The 22734-nt window shown below is 40.8% G+C and overlaps 2 protein-coding genes across 2 annotated transcripts in view; one reads left to right on the top strand and one right to left on the bottom strand.

Annotated features, from left to right (window-relative positions):
- Positions 1-22734, bottom strand: part of cyfip1 (cytoplasmic FMR1 interacting protein 1) — a 27815-nt gene extending 5081 nt beyond the window's left edge. The window contains 25 exon segments of the mRNA XM_061684770.1: positions 7-150; positions 5327-5414; positions 5493-5692; positions 6140-6259; positions 6841-6949; positions 7229-7305; positions 7409-7505; positions 7655-7811; positions 8295-8448; positions 8534-8681; positions 9778-9944; positions 11039-11164; positions 11548-11670; positions 12005-12122; positions 12358-12449; positions 12665-12769; positions 12868-12996; positions 13689-13785; positions 14735-14916; positions 15310-15411; positions 15475-15552; positions 16558-16614; positions 16616-16648; positions 17425-17542; positions 22487-22734. Coding sequence (XP_061540754.1) covers positions 7-150; positions 5327-5414; positions 5493-5692; positions 6140-6259; positions 6841-6949; positions 7229-7305; positions 7409-7505; positions 7655-7811; positions 8295-8448; positions 8534-8681; positions 9778-9944; positions 11039-11164; positions 11548-11670; positions 12005-12122; positions 12358-12449; positions 12665-12769; positions 12868-12996; positions 13689-13785; positions 14735-14916; positions 15310-15411; positions 15475-15552; positions 16558-16614; positions 16616-16648; positions 17425-17541 — 2820 coding nt within the window. The 5' untranslated portion in view covers position 17542; positions 22487-22734.
- On the top strand, positions 4076-4781 carry LOC133406817 (fibronectin type III domain-containing protein 9). The gene has a single exon (XM_061684775.1). The coding sequence runs from the start codon at positions 4091-4093 to the stop codon at positions 4676-4678; it is 588 nt and encodes a 195-aa protein (XP_061540759.1). The 5' UTR covers positions 4076-4090; the 3' UTR covers positions 4679-4781.

Below are 22734 nucleotides of genomic sequence, written 5' to 3'. Positions count from 1 at the left end.
ACATACCAGGCTCTTGACCACCTTGAGCAGCTCTTCCATCACCACGGCGATGCCTTGGTAGCCCAGCAGCCGGCACATGACCTTGATGTGCGGCGGGCCCACGAAGTTGCGGTAGCAGCTGAAGATGCTGCTGTACGTCAGGTTTAGCGTCTGCCGCCGCACGGAGGGAGAAAGCGGTCAAGGGGGAGCGAGATCAGGAAGTTAAAAAAAAAAAAAAAAAAGCACGGTGGGGGAAGGGGGAAAATCCACGAGTAACTGATGCCCACCCTAATAAATTTTGGAATTGCTTGTAAATTACAACGGTGGCAAAGCACAACTTTGGTCTAAATGGAACTTCCTCCTAGCACAAAAATAGTGAAAAGATGAGTTTTTCAGCAAAACAAAAAAACAAGAGGACAGGATCCCAGAGATACAGTGGGTATGGAAATTATTCAAACCCCCTATATTGCAGCCATTTGCTAAAATCATTTAAGTTCATTTTTTCCACATTAATATACACACAGCACCACATATTGACAGACAAAAAAAAAAAAAAAAAAAAAAAACCTGTAATATCACACAGCCATAAGTATTCAGACCCTTTGCTAAGTATTTAGTCGACGCACCCTTTTGAACTAATACAGCCATGAGTCTTTTTGGGAATGATGCAACCAGTTTTTCACACCTGGATTTGGCGATCATCTGCCATTCCTCCTTGCAGATCCTCTCCAGTTCTGTCAGTTAGGATGGTGAACGTTGGTGGGCAGCCATTTTCAGGTCTTTCCAGAGTTGCTCAATTGGGTTTAAGTCAGGGCTCTGGCTGGGCCATTCAAGAACAGTCACGGAGTTGTTCTGAAGCCACTCCTTCGGTATTTTTGCTGTGTGCTTAGGGTCATTGTCTTTTTTGAAGGTGAACCTTCACCCAAGTCTGAGGTTCTGGAGAAGGTTTTCGTCCAGGTTACCCTTACTTGTACTTGGCCGCATTCATCTTTGCTTCAATTGCAACCAGTCTCCCTGTCACTCCTGCGGAAACCCCCCCCCCCCCCACAGCATGATGCTGCCACCGCCATGCTTCACTGTTGGGACTCTGATGAGCAGCGCCTGGTTTTCTCTACACTTGCCACTTAGAATTAAGGCCAACAATTTCTATCTCGGTCTCATCAGACCACAGAATCTTATTTCTCACCATCTTGGAGTCCTTCAGGTGTTTTTGTAGCAAACTCCATGCGGGCTTTCATGTGTCTCGCACTGAGGAGAGGCTTCCGTCGGGTCACGCTGTCATAAAGCCCCGACTGGTGGAGGGCTGCAGTGATGGTTGACTTTCTAGAAATTTCTCCCATCTCCCGACTGCATCTCAGCCACAGTGATCTTTGGGTTCTTCTTTACCTCTCTCGCCAAGGCTCTTCTCCCACGATTACTCAGTTTGGCCGGACGGCCAGCTCTCGGAAGGGTTCTGCTCGTCCCGAACATCTTCCATTTCAGGATTATGGAGGCCACTGTGCTCTTAGGAACCTTAAGTGCAGCAGAATTTTTTTGTAACCTTGGCCAGATCTACGCCTTGCCACAATTCTGACTCGGAGCTCTTCGGGCAGTTCCTTTGACCTCATGATTCTCATTTGCTCTGACATGGACTGTGAGCTGTAAGGTCCTACATAGACAGGTGTGTGGCTTTCCTAATCAAGTCCAATCAGTACCTTCAAACACAGCTGGCCTTAAATGAAGGCCAGCTGAGGAGGATCTCTTTCTTCTGATCATCTCAAGGATGATCAGAAGAAATGGGCAGCACCCGAGTTAAATATGAGTGTCCCAGCAAAGGGTCTGAATACTTATGGCTGTGTGATATTTCAGGTTTTCTATTTTAATAGATTTGCAAAAATGTCAACAATTCACCCCCCGCCCCCAAACGGGATCCTGTGTGTACATCGAGGGGAAAAAAATAACTTCAATGATTTTAACAAATGGCTGCAATATATCAAAGAATTAACAATTTAAGGGGGTCTGAAAACGTTCCCTACCCACTGTATTTATAATAGGAAAATTCCCGAATATGCGTATAATTGTGGTTAAAGTGGGCGATGGATGCGTCACATGCACTCTTCGTTCGCCAGGTGTCACTTGTGGGACAAATCATGGATGTGGAGAGCAGCAGATCAGCTTATGATTTCTTTTTTTAAATACAAAACAAATGAAGCACTCTGCATATCAGCATCAATTTAGGAATGATCCTTTGTAAAAGTCTTCAAATATTCCATAAAAAGCTGCTCATTTGTTTGCTTTTTAGGACCAGATGGTCGCTTTCCCGTCAATCTCATAATAACGTTTGGACTTTGGGACTGTTCTCTTTTCAGCCATCCACCACAGGACATCACCTCACCTCCCCCGCCCCTCTCCTTCCTCCCACTCCGTCGGCGACTGCGCACACACCCGACCGCGGCGGCTAAAACGAGGGCGCGCTCGTCTGCGCTGCCTGTCGACGGCGTCATCCCAGATGTGACGGGTTGAGACTCGGGATAATCTGACAGCCTGGAGAGGTAAGTCCCACGTGCTGTCATTTATTGCTCAAAACCCTGAATGTGTTTTTAATATTCCACATGGAAGTGTGTGTTTTACAGTCAACAGCTAGTTTGACTATGTGCAAGACCAGCAAAAAAAAAAGTAACATTATTTTCAAAGACGTCACAAATGGAATTTGAACGGCCGGGTGTTTTTTGACATAATTTGATGGTGATTCTCAAAAATACTAATGGAACATGGGCTCAATCTCGTGGTACATGAAAGAATCACTGCCTGAGTGCAGATCAGTTGTATTTAACTAACGGTTAATAAATTTGCATTTCATTTTTAAGAACGGTTTGCTTTTATGCATTTAATAAGGTCCAAGTTGAAATTTTTATATGTTTAATTTTTTTTTCACTTAATTCAATCATCAATAGGTTGTTGTCCCCCCCACCCCCCTTTTATTGTCCTGTACTTAAATGCAGTGTTACTGTTCATAGTGGTACAGTGGTTTACAATAATAGTATTACATATACTTTCTGGGAATAACACCTCTGTCTCGTTTTTGAAGAGCACTATGTCTACGATCCTACTTTATTTGAATAATAATACTAAGAACTATTTTTATATCCATGCATCCATCTTCTTCCACTTATCCAGTGTCAGGCCGCAGGCGCAGTAGCTTTAGCAGGGAAGCCCAGACTTAATAAACATTTATAAAGCGTCTCTTAAAACACATTTACAGAATGCTTTGACAGACGGAGTAGAACACAATACATAAACATAAAACACAGTCAAGATATCAATGTCATAATCATCCAAAAATAACATCAAGGTAAATACATTTTAACACACAAAGTCCCAAAAAAATAAGATGAAGTCCAATAAAAATAAAATGAGTAAGTGAATATAAATAAATAAAAGCGGGACAGAAGATGCCATATCATAAAATAATGTCGGTTATGATGGTGGTCTTTGGACAGCTAAGTTTTTTTGTTTGTTTTGTTTTTCTAGGTGGAACTTTGTGTAAAAGGCTTGCCAAGGAATGATCTTGGGCAATAATTAGGATATTCTAAAAGGACTCAAATGTTTGGCGGTGACTCAATGACCTCGTGGCAAAACACCAGGCGCGATTATGTAATTTAATCCCACCGCTGACTAGGGCTTTATTCCAGACAATCCCCTGTACAGAATGCTTATTATTCTGGCATTGTTACATCCCGTTGCCTGATCCTCATGTGGGATCGTGTGGTGCTATTGACATTTGTAATTAATGGCAAAATGAGGCATGGGTTATTCTTGCGGTACTTCGGATATCGCGCTGATATTGTGTTATTACTTGGCTGTGCGACAAAGCAAGATGTCTGTGGTGGGGGAGGAGGGGGGGGGGGGGGGGGTTATTCGTCAGTTGTATTAGGCAGATGATAACTGCTTGTTTGTGTGTCTATATATACATATATACATGACCTAGCCGAAGCAGAAACAGTCAAACACTTATGCCAGCCATCAGGTTGTATTTGAACTGTTGACCTCGCATTATTCTCAAAGTTCTTGTCCCGTCTCTTTCCTACTAATGGGGTTATCATTTTTCCCTGACAGGAAGCATTTTTCTCTCATGGGGGTCGCAGTCTATAACATCTCAGCTTCCTCCGCCAGGGTGAGCTGGCCGCCGTTGGCCAGCTGCCTGGACACCTTCTACAGCGTCATGTACAGCCCCAACTGGAACAGCCTGCTCATGGCCTTCAAGCGCAAGAGCTTCATGCACGAAGAGCGCATCCCCGTCAGCCAGACCGCCACCCACCTGGCCAACTTGCTCCCGCAGACCACCTACTTACTGTGTGTCACGTGCCAGGCCGCCAACCCGGCGCGGGATCAGTGCCAGGCGTTCATGACGCTGAACGACAATGGCGAGGGGCAGGACCGGGCCGGCTGGGAGCTGGGCACGGGCGCCTGGCTGACCTGCTGCCTTTTGCTGCTGGTCATCGCCGCCGTCCTGCTGTGGGGGTGCCTACACGGCGCCTGCACGGGTCGGGGGGGCGTCGGCGGGGGACGAGGATGCTCGGTGGTGACCGACGCGGTCCGGTCGGGTCGCTCCTCGTCCGGCCGGCTCTACACGCCCAGGGGCAGCTGCGATAACGGCGACCAACGCGGCCTCCACGAGCTCAGGACGCTGGCTCGGCTGTCTGGGAGCGAGCCAGTTTGAGGCAATTGGATTGAGGTCATCACCATATTGTCTGGCCCAACGAATTATGGTGTATTGTATTATAGATTATTATGAAATCCTGTGTGTCAGGAAATAAAACCTAGCCAATTCAAAATGACTTCTTAATTCAGTCTTTTAATCTGCATGAGTGAATCTCTTAATCCTAGTAAGTAAGGTAAAGTGGAGCAGTTGCGGATGAGAATCCATGTTGGATTCCTGTGTGAATCGCCCAAGAACCTACCGTATTTCCTCAAATACAGGGGGGCTCCTGGGTTTAGTTTAGTTCCTAAACCGACGTCATAACACGAATTACTAGAGTACGTATGTCAGACGCTAACCGATTACCTCGTTTTCAAGATTTTCTTTGCCAGATATTTGTAAATTTCGTGAATTTTGGCAGTTCTTTTGTCAATTGTTTTTTTACGTTTTGGTCAGATTTGTATCAGTTTTTGTCACGTTTGTCCGTTTTATGCATGATTTGTGTCCGGCTTTTTTGTTCTTAGTGAAGCTATGGAGGAGAGACCAAGTTTGATTCCTGAGTGAGCCAGGAACCTACCGTATTTCCTCAAAGACAGGAGGATCTCAGTTTACGATTTTACCGCTCCTACGACGGCGACCTAACCCGTAGGTGGGAAAAGTGCCACTGACCTTAGAGCCATAGAGATACTGGGGTTGAGCGTTGGGTGGCTTGTCCCTCTGAAACTCCTGAGAAAAAGGCAGGACGGTGCGCACGAACCTGAGCACAAAAAGTCAGAACTCAGACCAGACGGACGTCGCTATAACAAGTCACTAGCCGTTCCCGTGCTCCCGCTACCTGTTGGTGGAGCCGTTGTAGCAGTAGTTGGGCAGGAAGTCGTAGTTGAGCTCCCAGAAGACGTGCAGCGTGATGCGGCCGTATGGCGCCGACACGTTGTGGTTGGCCTCACGGAACATGGCGTCGAAGCTGTCCAGCGTCAAGAACTTGCAGAGGAGCTTGTGCGTCAAGCGGTTGATCTCCAGGAGGCCTTCCAGTTCCTTCGAGCGGCGAAGAACGAAGTATATTGTTGTGGCTTACAATAATATACTTTTTAGGACTAAAACCACTCAGCACTTGTGCATACTACAGTTCCTGAATTTACTTCTAATGATCGTTGATAAGTATTTTTTCGGTGACACTTGATGCAAAAAGTTTTGCGAATCACTGTCCTAGGACATATTTCATATTCATATTTAAAATGATGACAAATTTATGCAACAAATACTAAGCCAGGTGGAAACCATTTGAAATTGTGAGAAAAACGCATGTCACCTTCAACCCCTCTGTTCCCAAAAAGAAAATGTTTGTCACAAAGACAGTACATTGAGATGAAACAGAATGATGGAAAGTAGATGGAGTGAAGTTCCCCATGTTGGTGATGTGAGTGCCTCAACACATCATCATCCTGTCAAATGTACAATATTTTGGAGCAGGTATTTGCTTACCATGATGGAAGTGAGGTCCTCGCTCTCAAAGCGGTTGATGGCCAGCTCCATGGACTTGTACAGCGCGGCTGAGACCCTCTGAGTGATGAGCCTGTTCAGGTCAATGGAGCGGCCCAGGAGCTGCGGAAGGCCGATATGTTAGCTAGGTGGAAAACAATGCTATAGACCGTTTCATGTTGGTAGACAATCGGTGCCAGTGTACTTCCAGGTGCCAGAAAGGTGAAGGAATACTGCTGACCTGAACGGAAAACAATGACAGAAACATGTAGCGCTTGGGGTTGCGCCACCAGATAAAAATGTTTCGTTTTGTTTTTTATTTACTTTAAAATATAATCGAAACAATCCAGCACAACCTGTGGGTGGAGAGAATAAATTGAGTGGCCATCATAAATAGTTTTGCATAGAAGATCGCAAGACTGTCCAGTGGCGGAGAAGCCACTTCTAAAGGGATAAACTGAGAACCATCACTGGCTTTGTGGAAGACTTTTTCTCAGGAGGTATGTATGTATATTTACTGCATACAAAACTATGGTATGCCATGGTCATTCTGTACCTCCTCAAAAGAATGGTGCGACCAAATCATGTGCTGGCGCTACAGAAGAAGGCTAAAATCCCATTCAAGCCATTTACCCTCAACAGCTTTGCTTTGATCAAATGACAGTTTTTGTTTTTTTTTTGCAAATATATATAGTTGTAGGTACCTGGACATGGCGCTGCTTCAGCAGGGTCTCATAGCGGTTGGAATCCGGCCAGGGAATGTTGGCGCCTTGGTTCTTACAGTCAGCCCGCAAACGTTTGTCCAGCAGGAGGCTAAAAGGAATCAAACCCTTATTATCAATGGACCACTATGAGAGAAGAGGAGGAGATTATTATGGAGCCAGAACACCTGCCCGCATTGAAAACAGACATAAAACAAAAACAACACAGTGGTACCATGACTTAAGAGTTTAATTTGTTCTGTGACCAACTTCGTAACTCAATTTACTTGTACAGTGACAATGAATAGTTCACCGTACATCATCTACAATACGAACATTTCTTTTTAAATGACAGTATTCTAGCTCCATGGAGTAAATGTGTTCGAGCTACCTTCCAGCAAGGATCTTGTAGTAGGCAAATATCTGATCGGCCAGCTTGTAGACGAACTGATCGAAGCACAAGTTCACCTGAAAGAACAAAGTGAAGAAAGGGTGATGAGGAAAAAAAAAACAGCTCATCCCCGTTGTTGGGTTAGTTGGCCACAAACAGACGCAATGGGAAATTAATTACCTCAGCCTCTATTTCATCATAGAGAAACTGCTTCTTGAACTTGGTCAGAGCGTAGTGGGCGCTGTCGTTGTACAAATCCAGGGGATACAGCACGTACCTGAAATAGAATGAATTTTATGAACCATGTCACAAATTTTCAAAGTGTGCCTTCAATGAAATAGTCAATAAACACATCTTTGAATCTTGAACGTGTCAAATAACTGAGATAAAAAAACAAAAACAAACAAAGCGAGTAGGTGTGCTCACTCCATCATGGAAGATTCCTTGGTCTCCAGAATGTGATCTGTGAGGATCCACGGCATGGACATCTCAATGGGGAACTGGATCCTGCGGCCCATGGTCAGCTCCAAGAAGAACTCCCTGAACCACAGCTGCGAGAGGTCACAACAGTGCTGCAAGGTTTCTACAAAGAAGTCGACAGAGAGAGAGACCAGTTCTAAACAATAGGTGCCAGGATACTTCCTAGTGGTAGTAAGTGAGTGACTACCACTTACCTGAACTGAAAACAATGACAAAAAAGATCAGAAGGGCACATCTGTGTCATTAATTCGAGCAAGAGAAAAGTCAATTAACTAGCCAGTCCCTCAAAGATAATGTTAATTATGTCTGAATTTCCACCACAGTAATTTTTGAATAAATCTACCTGTTGAAATGTAAAAAAAACAGCTGCCGCGCTTCCGTGCAATTTACCTTACGTAACATCTTCTTTCCGACTGACACTGCACACATTCCAACTACAACTGTAAAGAAGGCTAAAATCATCAAGTTGTTTTTGCTGTTTTCTCAATCGCTCTGCCTGGGTCAAATCACATAGAAGTGTTTGTTTACTAGTGGTGGTCTCTTACGACAATGAAAAGGTCTATGGGGGTGCCTTGTGGCGGCTCACCGCTGAAATTTAGCAGGTGGGTGTAGAAGAAGGACTCGCGGTGAAACCTCTCGATGTCCAGGATGGTGGGTCCCTCCAGACTACTACGCAGGGTCTTTTTGGAGCCGCTTTTATCGGCGATGAGGGACTCCAACATGGTCCTCACCATGTAAAGCTTTGGCGTGAGTTAAGCGGATGGTGAACACATTAGTTTGGGCAAAATTAGTGGCGGGTCATGCACGTGGACGAGGAGGTGTCACCTGAGTGCTGGAGGGTCCCACGGCTCGTCGTGGGACCTTAATGTCGAATCCACCCTTGGGATCCTTTTCCCCGCGGAGGGCGGGGTCGTTGTGGGGCTCACGGCCCGTCTCCCAGTCGCACACCGTCTTCCGGATGGCCTGGAGGACACTGGGGAGCGGGAGCAGAAAGAATGTTAGGGAAAGCCTACTAGAAAAGATGAACTTTAGCTGGGGTTAATCTGAGGCACTTTAAATGGTGGCAGGTGTGTGTTGACTCCAATTTAACATGAGCTTGAATGTAATTGGTTATTCTGAACACAGTCACATCCCCAGTTATGAGAGGGTGTGCACTCTTGTGCAACCAAGTTATCTCAGTTGTTTATTTTTGCTTGCTCTTTTTTTTTTTTTTTTTTTAACCTTATGTTGGACATGTTATAGGTCATACTAATGGTAGAAAAGGTTTTGAAATTATCTAATTTTTTGTATATCACAAATACCTGGCATTTGAACAGGGGTGTATAGACCTTTTAATGCCACGTGTCACTTTTGGGCCACGTGATTATTATTATTTTTGAAATGCACTTTTGTGACAGATCACTCAGATTAGGTTAAGAAAAACGTGCATGTAAATTGTGCTTATTTTAATCATATCATCTATTTTATTTTAATATATTCTATTCTTTATTTGAATAATTTATAATCTAAATTTGCTTAATCATAATTTATTTATAATTAATCAACAAATTATTTGTATTTTATAGGTCTAATGTTTTATTTTACTATTTTTTAAAATTTTATTTACAATATCTAAATTAAGCAATTATTTCAAGATATGAATGAATAACAATAGCTGGAAATGTTTTCAAATTCAATATTTTGTATGAAATGTTTATTTTTATTAAGTTTACCAAATATTTATGACTTAAAAAATATTTTAAAAAATATATAAAAACATGCACTAGACTAGAAGAATGTAAATGCAAAAGGCCAGCAATATAAGCACGTAAGTGTCCGTCCTTAATGTTACATTGTATGTTATTCTAATTGTGACTAAATAAAGCTACTGTTTATTTTTAATTTTTTTATATGTAATCAAAATTGTATACCTACTGTACTTTTACACCCTGTGTACATTTTAACCATTTTTTTGAAAAAAATAAATTGCTAAATTAGTGCACCAAGTACTACAGGACTCCTAATGTAAATGTTCGGTGGGCCAGATTAAAGAACGTAATCGACAGCGCATGTGTTTGTATCCGGCCCACCTCTGAATGACGTTCTTCTTCTTCTTGATGGCCTGGCGCAGCGGGTCGCGCAGCGTCACCTGCGAGAAGTCCTGCAGGGCCGAGTATATGGTGTGGCGGATGGCGTGGTTGAACACGCTCTCCATGCGGCCCATCAGCACCTGCAACCCCTTTATCATGGCCATCACCTGCCAGAGGCAAACACCCAATACGACCGTTTCATAAAGCTTTGTCAACAAAAGGCGCCAGAGAACTTCCAGGTGGCAGAAAAGGAAATGCCTACCAGTCTCTCGAACTGAAAAACAATGAAAAAAGTTTGTGGTTGCTCCACCAGAACCCAAAAATGTTTTTTGGTTTTTTTTCTATTTCCTCCCCAAAAACATGAATTTAACCAAGCGGACCCTGTGGGTGAAGAGGATAAAACGAGTGGCTGTCAAACGCCATCATCAGGTTTGTGGAAGGCATTTTCTCACACGTATAGAAAAATGTTTGGTTGGGGTGTCTTAAAGAGTAATTTTATTTTATAACTAGCCTGTTAGCTATTGTCAGCTCTAGAGCGTGCTATCCATTTTTAGCGTCAAAAGAGCACATCAGTCTTCTAATGTAAGAATTTTTACGGATCTCTACTTTATTTTTGTTTCCAGCAACTTCACTTTTACTCCACTAACATTTCCAAAATAAAATTGTACTTTTTTTCATCCATTTACCGGAACCACCTTTTGTTACCGGTTGCTAAATAATAAAATCAGAAGAAATTGTTTGTTGACATAATACAATGTAGATTACAAAAAAAAACAAAAAACAATGAAAATTCTAACCGCTCACCTTTTTAAAAATACTTCTAGTTGCAATACTTACTCGTAATACATTAGTACGGAAAATGTCAGATACTTTATGACTTTTACTCAAGTACCGGTAACAGGCAACTTTAACTTCTACCAAAGTTATTTTCTGTAATGATACTTGTACTTTTACCCAAGTATCTCTTTCAGGTGCTTTATATAAAACTGTTGATTACGGCCGATATTTCATCTCTCTTGGAAGCAACTTTCCTCATGTGACATCTTTTAGACTGACACTTCCCACGATTAAAGTACGGCGCTGCAGTAGACATATCATTCAAGCCATTTAGCTCTTTTGCTCATTCGCTCGGCCTTGGTCACACGACACATACGGACGGGCTTGTTTCCTAGTGGTGCCATCAAAGCTATTGCCGGACAGAAGTACATGTGATTTTGTCATGGCATCATCCCAATGACAAAGTCCGCCTGTATTGGCCCACCTCCACCAGGGCAAACTTCTCCTCGCTGGTGTAGTTGTATCGGGTGGCGCGCTCGTATTCCTCAGCATTGTCGGGACACTCCTTGTTGGAGTACTTGTCCGTGGGATGAACCAGTTTCCAGGAATACTGCAGAGAAAAGGGTTGTCGAGCTGTTAGTATTAAGGCCTTTCTTATTATATGTTAACATTAAGCTAGTGACATTTTTTTTTTCAGATGAAACGAAAAGGGTTTGTTTGAACATTTTGGTGCATTTTGGCATGCTTGGCTCTTATTTGGAGAGCTGTGCGAGAGTCTTCATTTCCTCAAAGTGATGTCATAGAATAGTGTCCAATTTCTTGACAGCGAAAGAGTGAGTACAGGTGCTAAGGAATACTTCAGAAAAAATGTTTCAATCCGTTTTAACGTTTAAAGCATGTATGATGGGTTTTTGTATGGTCTATCCCCCATTATAAAAGGGGAGTTTTGCTTTACATGCCAACGATAACTTGATTATATTTTGTGAGACTCACCACTTCCATGACGTGAGCACTCCACTGCGACAGGAGCTGCATGCCCTGCAGGGCCAAGTCGAACAGCTTCCTGTACTCCGTATCAGTCTTCTGGGCCTCTTGACGCCCTGACCCGGTCACCACCTAAGGATCATTACATACATTCATATACATCAACTACTGTATGTATGGGAAACACAGCAGCAACTTTGGATATCTGATTGAAAAACAGATTCACTTTGGGAGAAGAAAAAGCCCGTAAAAATCACTCACCCGTGCCTATTCCTCATACCTCCTCTCACAGCACAATGGAATACATGTTTAAGTTCATCAACCACATTGTGTTATATAAGCCCCAAGCACACTTATGTGCCATTATATTGCGTTTTGGCCCGCCACTGCATCTCAAAGACAATCTAACAGCTCAGGTTGACCAGCTCCCACCAATAAATAAATCTGTCCATATTACCATACCCACCTCGCTGTTGCTGTAGCGGGCGAGCTCAGAGATGAAGCGCATGTGATCCTCACGGATCTGGATCATCTGTTCACAGATGTTGTACTGAGGGCTGCTGGATATGGACGTGCATGTCCACCTGGGGGGGGACAAGGGAAGTCGTGTCAGTTAGGGAAAGACAACAGAATGGGAGACAAAGCAGAATATAGGGACATGTACGACTAAAACTAACATCTGCAATAAGACCCATGTGCAAATGTGAGTTATAACTAAGACCCATGCGTCAGTTTGAAATAAGACTCGTGTAAAGGCAGGATAGAAATCATGCCAATGGTTCAATTCCAAATGGCTACACGTGTGCGGTCTCCTCTCACCTGGATTTGTTTTCCTCAAAGTGAGCGCTGGTCTTGATGTACCTGGACAACTCAATCTGCATGTCGCCGAAAAGAGGGACCACTTGCAGTTGCTGAGAGCGACACGAGACGAGTGAATCAATCGCGTTTAGGGAGCGTAAATGCTAAGAACATGCGGGATAATTAGGGAGAAATGAGGGAAAACTCAGGTTGAAAGTAAAAGTAAAAAAAAAAAAAGATCACTGAATGTATAAGTCAAGGTACCACAATATCAAGCGCTATCGTATTGGTACCTTTGGAGTTTAATTTGTTCTGTGACCATTCATACCTTAAAAAACTTGTCAATCTTGGTCAGGTTAATCCTCTTCTTGGCATCCAGTTTGTAGATGTTGCTGCTGTTTCCATCCATGAGATACAAGCCAAAGCCCATGACCTGGTTGGTCAGTGGGGTGGTTGGTGGTTTCAGTACCGGGGACAAACAATACACCAGAGAAATTTTTTTTTCCTGTTGACCTGCGCGGGATGACTCACTTTGAGCAGCATGTGCTTATCGCTGGGCGTCAGGTACATCTTGTTGTCGTAATAATCCACGCACAGGTTGACGATGTCGGCCAGCAGCTCCTCGTAGCCATTGATCACCTCCAGCTGCTGCTGCAAAGACTGCGTGTGGACACAAATACAGATTTTTTTTTTTTTTTTTTTTTTTTTTAGACGTACCAAACTAAACTAGGATTGCAAATGGGTGGAAAATCTGCAGTAAATTTCCAGCAAATTTCCATGGGAAGTTAAGATGGGGAATTTCGGAAATATTCCAAATCGGAAACTCACAAAGGGAACGTGACAGAATTGACTGGGAATTGAGGACAATTTAATGGAAAGTTATCATATTCAAGTATTGATATAAAAAATGGTTTTGTCATAAGCAGACATTTTTTAGAGTGTCTCAGGTTAGCGGCTGTCTGTAAACTGGCTAACCGTTATCAAATTGGCATTTGTAATACCCGAGTTGTGGTGGTCGGAAAAACAACCCCTGCAAAGCTTCAAGACTTCACCCTTTTTTTTTTTTTAATTCAAATTATTCGAGTAATTATTTCAGCACTACACGGCTTCCAATTACAAAGTTTGGGCACTTGAAAGTCAAGGTACAACCGTACCTGCATGAAATATGGTTGTTTTAGTGAGGATTATGTCTTAAACATAAACTACATTTGAATTCCATATTAAAATAACTGACATTCTGTAAACTCCTGGTACATTCTCATAAATTTCCATGGAAAGTTTCCAACTTTGAATATTGCCTTATTTTTCAAGGCTGAACACTATTGATGCCATTTGTTGTTGTGGAGGCCAACCTGAGTGATTTTGTTGTGGTTTGCCAAGAACATGGACAAGTTCTGGGATTCCTGAATGGAAGAGGGCTCAGACATTTTTCGTAGAAACTGAGCAGCACTGGAAGACAACAAGGAAGGAGGGTTTTGTTCAACTCAAAATCTTACAGCATTTGATCAGATATTTCCATCTTTCAAGGAGTGCGAATTGGATTGTTGCCAGATGCTGCCACTTATTGTTTGTTTTGCTGTTTGTTATATCTCTGATTGCGCCTCAAATACAGAAACGATCTTAAAACAATGCAATGTTTTTCTTTTTAAAGTCTTTGATCAAATAAAATGGTTTGTTAAATTTGTTAAAATTCAGATGTAATCTTTGTACATTTAATTTTGTATCATTTGACTTTTTCCTTTATTTAGGAGAAGAATCTGATTCAAATTTTTAAAATACCTTTGTTTAAATCTGCAAATTTTTAACCACTTTTAAAAAAATACTGTATATTAATATTTTTACAATATTTAATGTTTTGACATTTTTAAAATTAGTTTCTTTGTTAAAACTTTTGTTGATAACAAAATCTTCAAATCTTTTGTAACATTGAATTGTTTAGACACTACACTATATTTTAGGTGCAGATCCAGACTTTCAAAAACCTTGTTAGTAATAAAATATTAAAAAATCTGTTTTTACATTTTCTTTAATTTAGGTTAATATTCAGACTTAAACAACAGGTGTTAATTAGAAAATATTTGTATTTTGTTAAAAAAAAACATTTTGTTAATATTGACAGTTGAGGCTTGCTTTACTTTATTATTAAAATATGAATATTTTAAATTCTACTTAATTTAGGTGTAGACTTGGGATTTTTCCCCCCTTTGTTATTAAAATATTCATATTGGTAATATTAAGAAATGTTTAGGTGCAAATACAGACTTCTTAAACTCTGACTAATATTTATTAATCATAAAACGTTACTATTTTTTAATGATATTTCATCTGTTTGAAATGTTCCTATATTTAGGTGCAGATCCAGGCTTTTATTGTATGTAGGATTATTGGTTGTTCTCACCGCTTGTAAGCAGAGTGGTCGTTCTTGACGCTGCACTTCATGTTCTTGAGCTCGTCGAGCACGGCAAACATGTTGATGAACTTCCCCAGGGTCAGCAGGTACGCCTCGGACACAAAGTCCTTGCGCCGCTCAGTGTGACATAGGCGGCGCACCTCCCCGCAGAAGCGGTCAATGGCGGTGCGCTGAAAGAAAGGCAAAAAAACATTTTATATGGCTTTGTCCATTCTAACACAGCGAAAGCCTCGTTTATCGCAGGGGGTACGTTCCAGACCCACCTGCAATAAGTGAAAATCTGCAATATAGCGAGATTAGATCATATAGGGAGGGCCGTAGTTTAGTTTGGTATTTGTGTGTTTGACCGCCCTTTAAAGTCACACACACTCAAAGTCACAGATACTACAGTAGAACGTGAGAATGGCAATCCCAAAGTGGACCCAAAAAAAATACCTGCACCTCACATGCACGTTATAGTGTTTGATGACACAAAATCCATTCTTATCCAATTACTCGATAAGATAACGCATAGAATACTCCATTCTGAGAATATTCGATAACTGCAACCCTACACTGTGTACCTGAAAGTACATGAAGTTCATCAGCTTGGTGACTTCAGGCTCCAGCACCTCCACCGTCTTCTCGTAGATCTCCACTCGGTTGGGCTGCTCATTGCATTTCACCTGCGCCAGGAGAGCAGCGAGTGAAGTGAGAGTCGTGCTACGATGAAGACTAGTGCTGATTACCTGGGGTATCGCACGCGAGCAGCTCCTCCATGTGTACAGCATGACCGCATACTCCTGACCCTCCTCCAGCATCTCATTCTATAGCCACAAACCAAAATAAATAAACAAACAAACACTATGAAGCCTGTTGTCAAAACGGAATGCACTCATTGCACACTTCATGAGGTTCACCATTTGCCTTGAATTCCTAACACCTGGACTATTTTCAATGAGTCTCATACAAGAGCATCAATAGTTTGACTGTTGCACTTAAATTATTGCGTAATTGTTGCACGTGTCTGCGTGTCCGCATTTATGTTGCACTTTCCTAACAAAAAGAAAAATGACTGATGTTGGGACTTTCCTATAAGACCAACTGTTGATGTTCCACTTTCCTAAGAAGGAAAACTATTGATGTTGCGCTTTCCAAACAACAAGACGAGCTATCAGCAAAACACGTTCCTAATAAGAAGACAAAAGTACTGGTGTTGGATTTTTCTTTATAAAAAAAAAAAAAAAAAAAAAAGAAGGCAAACTATCGATGTTGACTTTCCTAAAAAGAAGACAAACTGACGGTGTTGCACTTTTCACACTATTTTGGTATCTTGATACAATTGTATTAACAATGTACTTAATGTGTTCAGTCTCTGCCCTCCAACAGCTCTCTCTCTAACTAACACACACACACACACACACACACACACACACACACTTCAAAAAGCATCAGGAATGCGTGAGCCATTTACTCTCAGGAGGTGGCAGGGAAACTGGAGAGAGCGAGGGAGGCATTGCTGCTTCCAAACAAAGTTCTGTTTGAGTCCAAAACCCAGCAATGACACCCCCACCCCCGCCTCCCAATTTGACACAAAACCTTTTGAGCCCTGCCAAAGACGCCCGCTGGCATACACTTGTCCTCTGAAACCACAGCAAAGACTGCAAGTTAGCAACAATAACATTAATATTTGTGCCATATTTTAATCGGTGTGATCAGTGTAAAAATGCCTCGAAAAACACTAAAAGTACAAGTATCATTGTTTCCTATGGGCTGGGGAGGACAATGAATTCAAATGGACTGTATGGTTTCAAAGCTGTGAGGTAGCTCACCATGCTGGAGTGGACGGTGGCTTGCTCGATGTATCTAGCGATGCCCGTGACGAAGGCAGTTGCGGTCTTCAAAGTTGGTGTTGAAGTTGGGCTGCGACAGAAAAGGGAAGAAGACGTCGATGAGACGCGTGGGCCGTCAACACCATCAGAAGCACTGACCTACATTACAACCTAGAATTCTAATAGTTGGTGCATGAAATTGTATTCGTTTATTTGTAACTGTCCATAGTAGTCCGTAGTGTTTCTCTTGGCTGTGCTGCTGTATGTGGATGTTGGATTTTTTTTGTCCAATCAGATTTCAAATTGTGTGTTGCCATGTCAATCTAGCCTGCCCAGGGTCTTCACAATCTGTACTGATGGAAATGTAACTTAAACTATATTAGCAATGGGACAGTTTCTACAACCAATCAGATTTCAAATTCGTCCTCTGGGCCAGAGTGCAGGCACTAGATGATCTCAGCGTTTTGTTTATGTCCTGCAATCAGATATTAATTTCAAACTGCTCCAGATGATGTATGGGGTACAGTTGCCTGCTGTTATACAGTGAACCCCAGGGGATAAAGCCCCCGAGTTGCCGCAAATAGCAAAAAATATGCAAGCAATTGATGCCCTCGTTCCAAAAGGATTTGTAATTCTCAATAGGTGCCACAAGATGGTGGCAAAAAAAAAACGACTTTTGGGTAAATTAAGCTCCTCAACTCACTTCAAATGGTTCCCTTGGCACCAAGATGCCACCAGATGGTGCCAAAGCACTATTGCTATTTATGTGGTCTGAAAACAAGAACTGTGTACAGTACACCGGCCAGGTACCAAATACTGCTAGGTAAAAATGAGTAACGTAAAAGGTAAAGACTGTTGGACGCTAACCTGGTACATGACCGAGGAGGGCAGGGGCTCGATGCACGGCTGCTGGTCGGGCAGCGGCAGCTCCTCCAGAAGGTCCACGTTGGAGAGAGCATCCTCTAAGGTGACCGTGGTCGTCATTCTGTCACACACACACACACACACACACACACACACACACACACACACACAAAACATATTTACTACTTTCGTCAAGCAAACACAGTTGACAGAAGTCATAAGGTTATGATGACATATTTTTTAGAGGAAAAGTAATGCGCCGTGAGTGTAAAGTAGGTCTAACGCAACAGAACTGGCTAACACATCACATTTACAATAGTCAACACAGGTTAATGTAAACATTGTTAGCTAATTTAATCTAGCCTACTATCGCTAGTTAGAATGTACTGTAGTGCCCCCACTAGTAGTCAAGGACAGACACAGCCACCGCTGCACTTTCAATCACTTTATTCAACAAAAGAAACAATAAGCACATTCATACACCAGCATACAACTGACACCCAGTCACTCAACACGCAGACTGGCTAACAGTTAGCCAGTTAGGAAACCAGCCGCTAACCTAACAAACTACAGCCAACTACGCTCTCATTCGCTGATGCACATGTCACTCACCAAACCAAGACCCCGCCTTTTTAAAGCCACACACAGTCAAAAAGTCACAGACATTACAATGTAGAATGTGAGGAGGGCGACCCCAAGTGGACAATAATAATACTTGCACCTTCCATGCACTTTGTTTTGGTATTTAGCTATACGAAAACCAATTTTCATCCCATTACTCAATGGAGTAATTAAAAGAATACTGTTTTAAAAACATTCGATAGCTACAGGCCTAGTATAAAGTAAAAAATTTTCAAGAAAAAAAAAAAAATCTTTACAAGAACTAAAATTTTTGTTTGGGGGAAAAAGGCGAAATCTTACGAGATTAAAATGGTATTTTCTCAAGATAAAAATCCAAATTAAATATTAAAGTCAAAGTTTAACGTGGGAAGAAAGTCATATTTTTACAAGTAAATTTAAAAAATGCAACTATATTCTAGTAATACAATACTTTTTATTCGGAAAAGATACCTTTATCCTTAAAAAAAAAGGACTATTGTTGAAAAAGCATTCTTTTAGTTAAAAAAACACCTTGACTACCCTTGCAGGAAAATCAGATTTATATGATGATACGTCACAAAGAGTTTTTAACTGGCTAATATATAGGCGAGTAACCGGTTTAGCATCCATGTTTTATTGACACACTGCTCTCGCACACGTGAGTATGCAATGTTTTAAATTTAAATGATACGACGTGCTCATTTATTGCAAATTATTTTGTGGACGGGAGACCCCAGTTTGAGAAGCGCTGGTCTAGAACAACAACAAACAAAATTGTGTAGCGTTGTGCTTCATCACATTGATGCTGACTGCTTACTTTCCCCCTGATAGCGAACAATCAGCGAGTCAAACAAAGCATGTCGGGCCCGGAAGGTCACAGGAGGACATCAAAGTTGGCTCGCTTTATTACAGAGTTTAATTCCTTTCGTACCTATATAGAATGTGAATTATGAAATATATTAATGGAAGGGTGTATATCAATAAATGCACGGGAACCATAACACCAACAGAAGACGTACAAGTGAAATTAACTCTCGCTTATACTAACTTAGGGCGAATATAAAAACATTTGTTAAAACATTTTTTGTTTTAAAAATGTAAAAGAAAAAAAAAAGAAAAAAAACTTTTGTTTGTATTCTTTTTATTAACTATATCCTTTTGTTTTTTTGAATTTACAAAGACCAAAAATGAAACATGCAGTTGGTCAAATTGACAGTAAGTTTAAAAATCTTGGGGGAAAAAAAAAAAAAAAAATTCTTATAATTTTTTTTTTTTTTTTTTTTTTTACATCTCTTTAAAATTATTTTTGACATTGCGAAGACCTAAAATGACCACACATGCAGTGGGGGTCAAAGTTTTGCCAATCTTACTTGCAACAAGCGACAAGACAGGGAAGTGCAACTCAAACGCACGGGATGCAAAGGAACCACTTCCACTCAGCTATTTAAGTTTTTTTTCCCAAATGGCTTAGAAAGCATTCATCTTGAGCTCAACCATACAGAAATCTCCCACAGGATATAATGTTGGTGACACAAGAACAGAAGCAGTCACCCCAAAGGTTCTCTTTCACAAAGAAAATACGCCAAAGGTTTTAAGTCAACATCACCAAAAGATGCTTTGGAGTATTCCCCATTTCAAAGCGAGTCTTTTACAAAGCAGTTTTGGTTACACAAGATAAGAATGTGCGTAAAAATAAATAAATAAATAAGAGAAGGGGTAACCTCAAAGTGTCGCCTCTGATAAAAGAGATGAGCTAGAGAAGTTTCGCTCCTGCCACCGCACGGTAAGAGGCTTATTACTTAGAGTGGCCTAACGTGGGTGATGCGGGCAGTGCCAATCGCAGAAGCGAGCAACCGCCCAGCGTTTGTTAAAACTCTTTGCATCTCTTTGTGACATCACAGGAAGCGTGGTGATGCGCTCAAATGTAATCAGCGCAATCGTTTGGTGGAATGACAACTGATAATAAGTAGCGAATTAATACGAGGAAAGCTGGCTAATGTCAAAGTTGTCATTTTAAGACAACGTAAACTGTACAAACAATGTTTTAAGTCACATTTAAAAAAAAAAAAAAAAAAAACATTCAAGTGTAAAAATACATTAGCCACTGTGTAATACAGCTAAAATAAAGCAAAACTACTCATCCTCATCCTGAACAGGACAGCAGCGCATTTGACTTGCAAAGGCATTGCCAGTGCTTTCTCTTTGTGGCGGTACATTCCATTTCCTGTTCTATAGATATCGGCATCCTTCAACTTCTCCAAAAAAACTCCGGCGCATTACAGAACTTCCTGACAGTTGGCATCAAAAGGATTCTCACAGCCCTCCTCTTACATTTCTGATCAAAAAAAAAATATATTTTTTAAATGTAGGGGATGGGGTTGGGTGGGCGGCAGAGTGGACAAAACATCCTGCGCTGTCCTTGTTTTTGTTATTTTTTTCTATTTATTATATTTTTGTGATATTTGTTTTTCATTTCCAAAGATCAAAAATGACTCATTGTGTTGTGGGTCAAATTAACCTGGTTTTAAGTTTTAAAAGATCGATTTTTTTTACATATAAATAAAAAGGTGGATTAAATCTCTTCTGCAGTCTTCATTAAAATATATATATATATATATATATATATATATATATATATATATATATATATATCTTTTCTCCTATTTGTATGTTTATTTTTTTAATTTGTTTTTCAAATTTGCAGAGTTAAAATGACTTAAGGGAAGTTTAAAAAGCTAGAAACATTTATTTGTATGTTTTTTTTTTTATTTACTGTTTTTTCATTTATAAAGAGTAAAGTGACAAAACATGGTGAGGGCAAAAGTTGAAAAATCTAGAAAATATATTTGAAAAATGTAAAATAAAATGGAGATAAAACTTCTTTGGCTGTCCTTGTTTTTTGGGGGGGGTCTTTGTCCTATATATATATAGTTTTTAATTTTTTAAATGTACAAAAAAATTTGTGGATAAAATATCTTTAGCTGTCCTTCTTTTTCTTGTATTTATGATATATATAATTTAGAATTCTAAAGAAAGCGACTAACCACACACATTAACACAACATTTGTAGTGTACAACAAATGAAACAGACTGTCGTTTTGTGTCAGTATTATCCACACTGGCACTTTCTTCTAATGAACAATGGGGGAATTGAAACCTTCAAATCACTTTTCAGTACTTTTAAGTGTCACTGTCACATAGTTGGATCGCTGGCTGAAGTGTTGTTCTGAGGCTACATTCAAGAGGTGATCTGGCCACAAAAACAAGAAAAAAAAAAAAAACATCACCACCTCCACTAAACGTAATGTGGCTTACCACACGCCTTCCTTCCACCCCGACGTCAAATTAAAACATTCGAATTACGTACTTTAAACTTTTTTTTTTTTTTTTAAAGACCTGAAATGAATCACATGCAACGGGTCAAACTGACACGTTTTAAAATTGAAAAATCTATTTAGAAAATGTAAACCTGGATAAAACGTTATCTCCTCTCTTTGTTTTCTTTTATTATATTTGATTATATATATATATATATATATATATATATATATATATATATATATATACATATACATATACATATACACACACACACACATTTAAAATGTACTTGCAAATACCTAAAATTACTACACATGCAGCGGTCAAATTGACCCGTGTAAAAAAAAAAAAAAAAAAGCTTAAAAATCTCGAAAATCTATTTTTTAAATATTAAAAAAGTACAAAATTATTTATGCTGTCGTTGTCCTTTTCCTCTATTTCTTATATTGTTTACATTATGACGACCGAAAACAACTACTCATGCAGTGGGTCAAATTGACCCATACTTGGCAAATAAAGATGATTCTGATTAAGTTTAAAATGTAGGTAAACATTTTTTAAATATAAAAAAAAAATAACGTGACTAAAAAGTTCATCTGCTGTCTTTATTCTTCTTTTTATTATTATTTTTTTATTACTACACAGTATTTCAAACTGGTTGTTCGTATTTTTGTTTCTTTTCCATACGCAACGCAACACAGTGAACGGGAGGGACAGTCCCATGAACGCACCATCAACCACAGCTAAGCTTTTACACCGCTTTCCTACCCTGTTCGCGGACAGGTGAACCAACAATCATCCCTGTGTGCATATTATGGAGTTAAAAACATAAATCGAACCAAACGTCATGAATTTAAATAGAATTATCCGTTTTGCCTTTGAAGTGAGAAAGCGACTGCCCCCAACATGTCGCTGCGGTGAGCCTGCCGCCGCCGCGGCCTCACCACTCCAGCCCCTAAAAAAAGTCACTATTTTATTATTTTTTTTACATTATAAACGCTTTAATAAGTAACACCACAGATACATTCGCAGTTAGACTAAGTTTTGTTTTATTTTTGTGGGAAAACCTTCAAGCAGGCGGCGCTAGCGGACTACACCCAAAGTTTGCTAGCTTAACTTCGCCGTTTAATCAGTCCAAACTCACCCGCCGAAGAGAGTTGGTGGTTAGCTACGGGAAACCGACAGTCGACTAGGCCGACAGCAGCTCCATTCGGACGGACACGCCGTCGGTTCCTCCGCCTCCTCCTTTTCCAACAACGGTAGAAGTCCGAGTTTTGAGTTTCTGGGGGGAGTTTTTCGATCTATCACCGGCAGCTCGAAGGCTTTCCAGGCTCGGTGTTATGACCATGGGGCGGAGCTCGGAGTTCCTGTCCAGGCTTCCAACAAACAGGG

This window comes from Phycodurus eques, chromosome 8 (genome assembly GCF_024500275.1).
Source record: "Phycodurus eques isolate BA_2022a chromosome 8, UOR_Pequ_1.1, whole genome shotgun sequence".
Lineage (NCBI taxonomy): Eukaryota > Metazoa > Chordata > Actinopteri > Syngnathiformes > Syngnathidae > Phycodurus > Phycodurus eques.
Note: the sequence above shows the minus strand (reverse complement) of the source record. Positions and strands in the feature narration are given on the sequence as shown.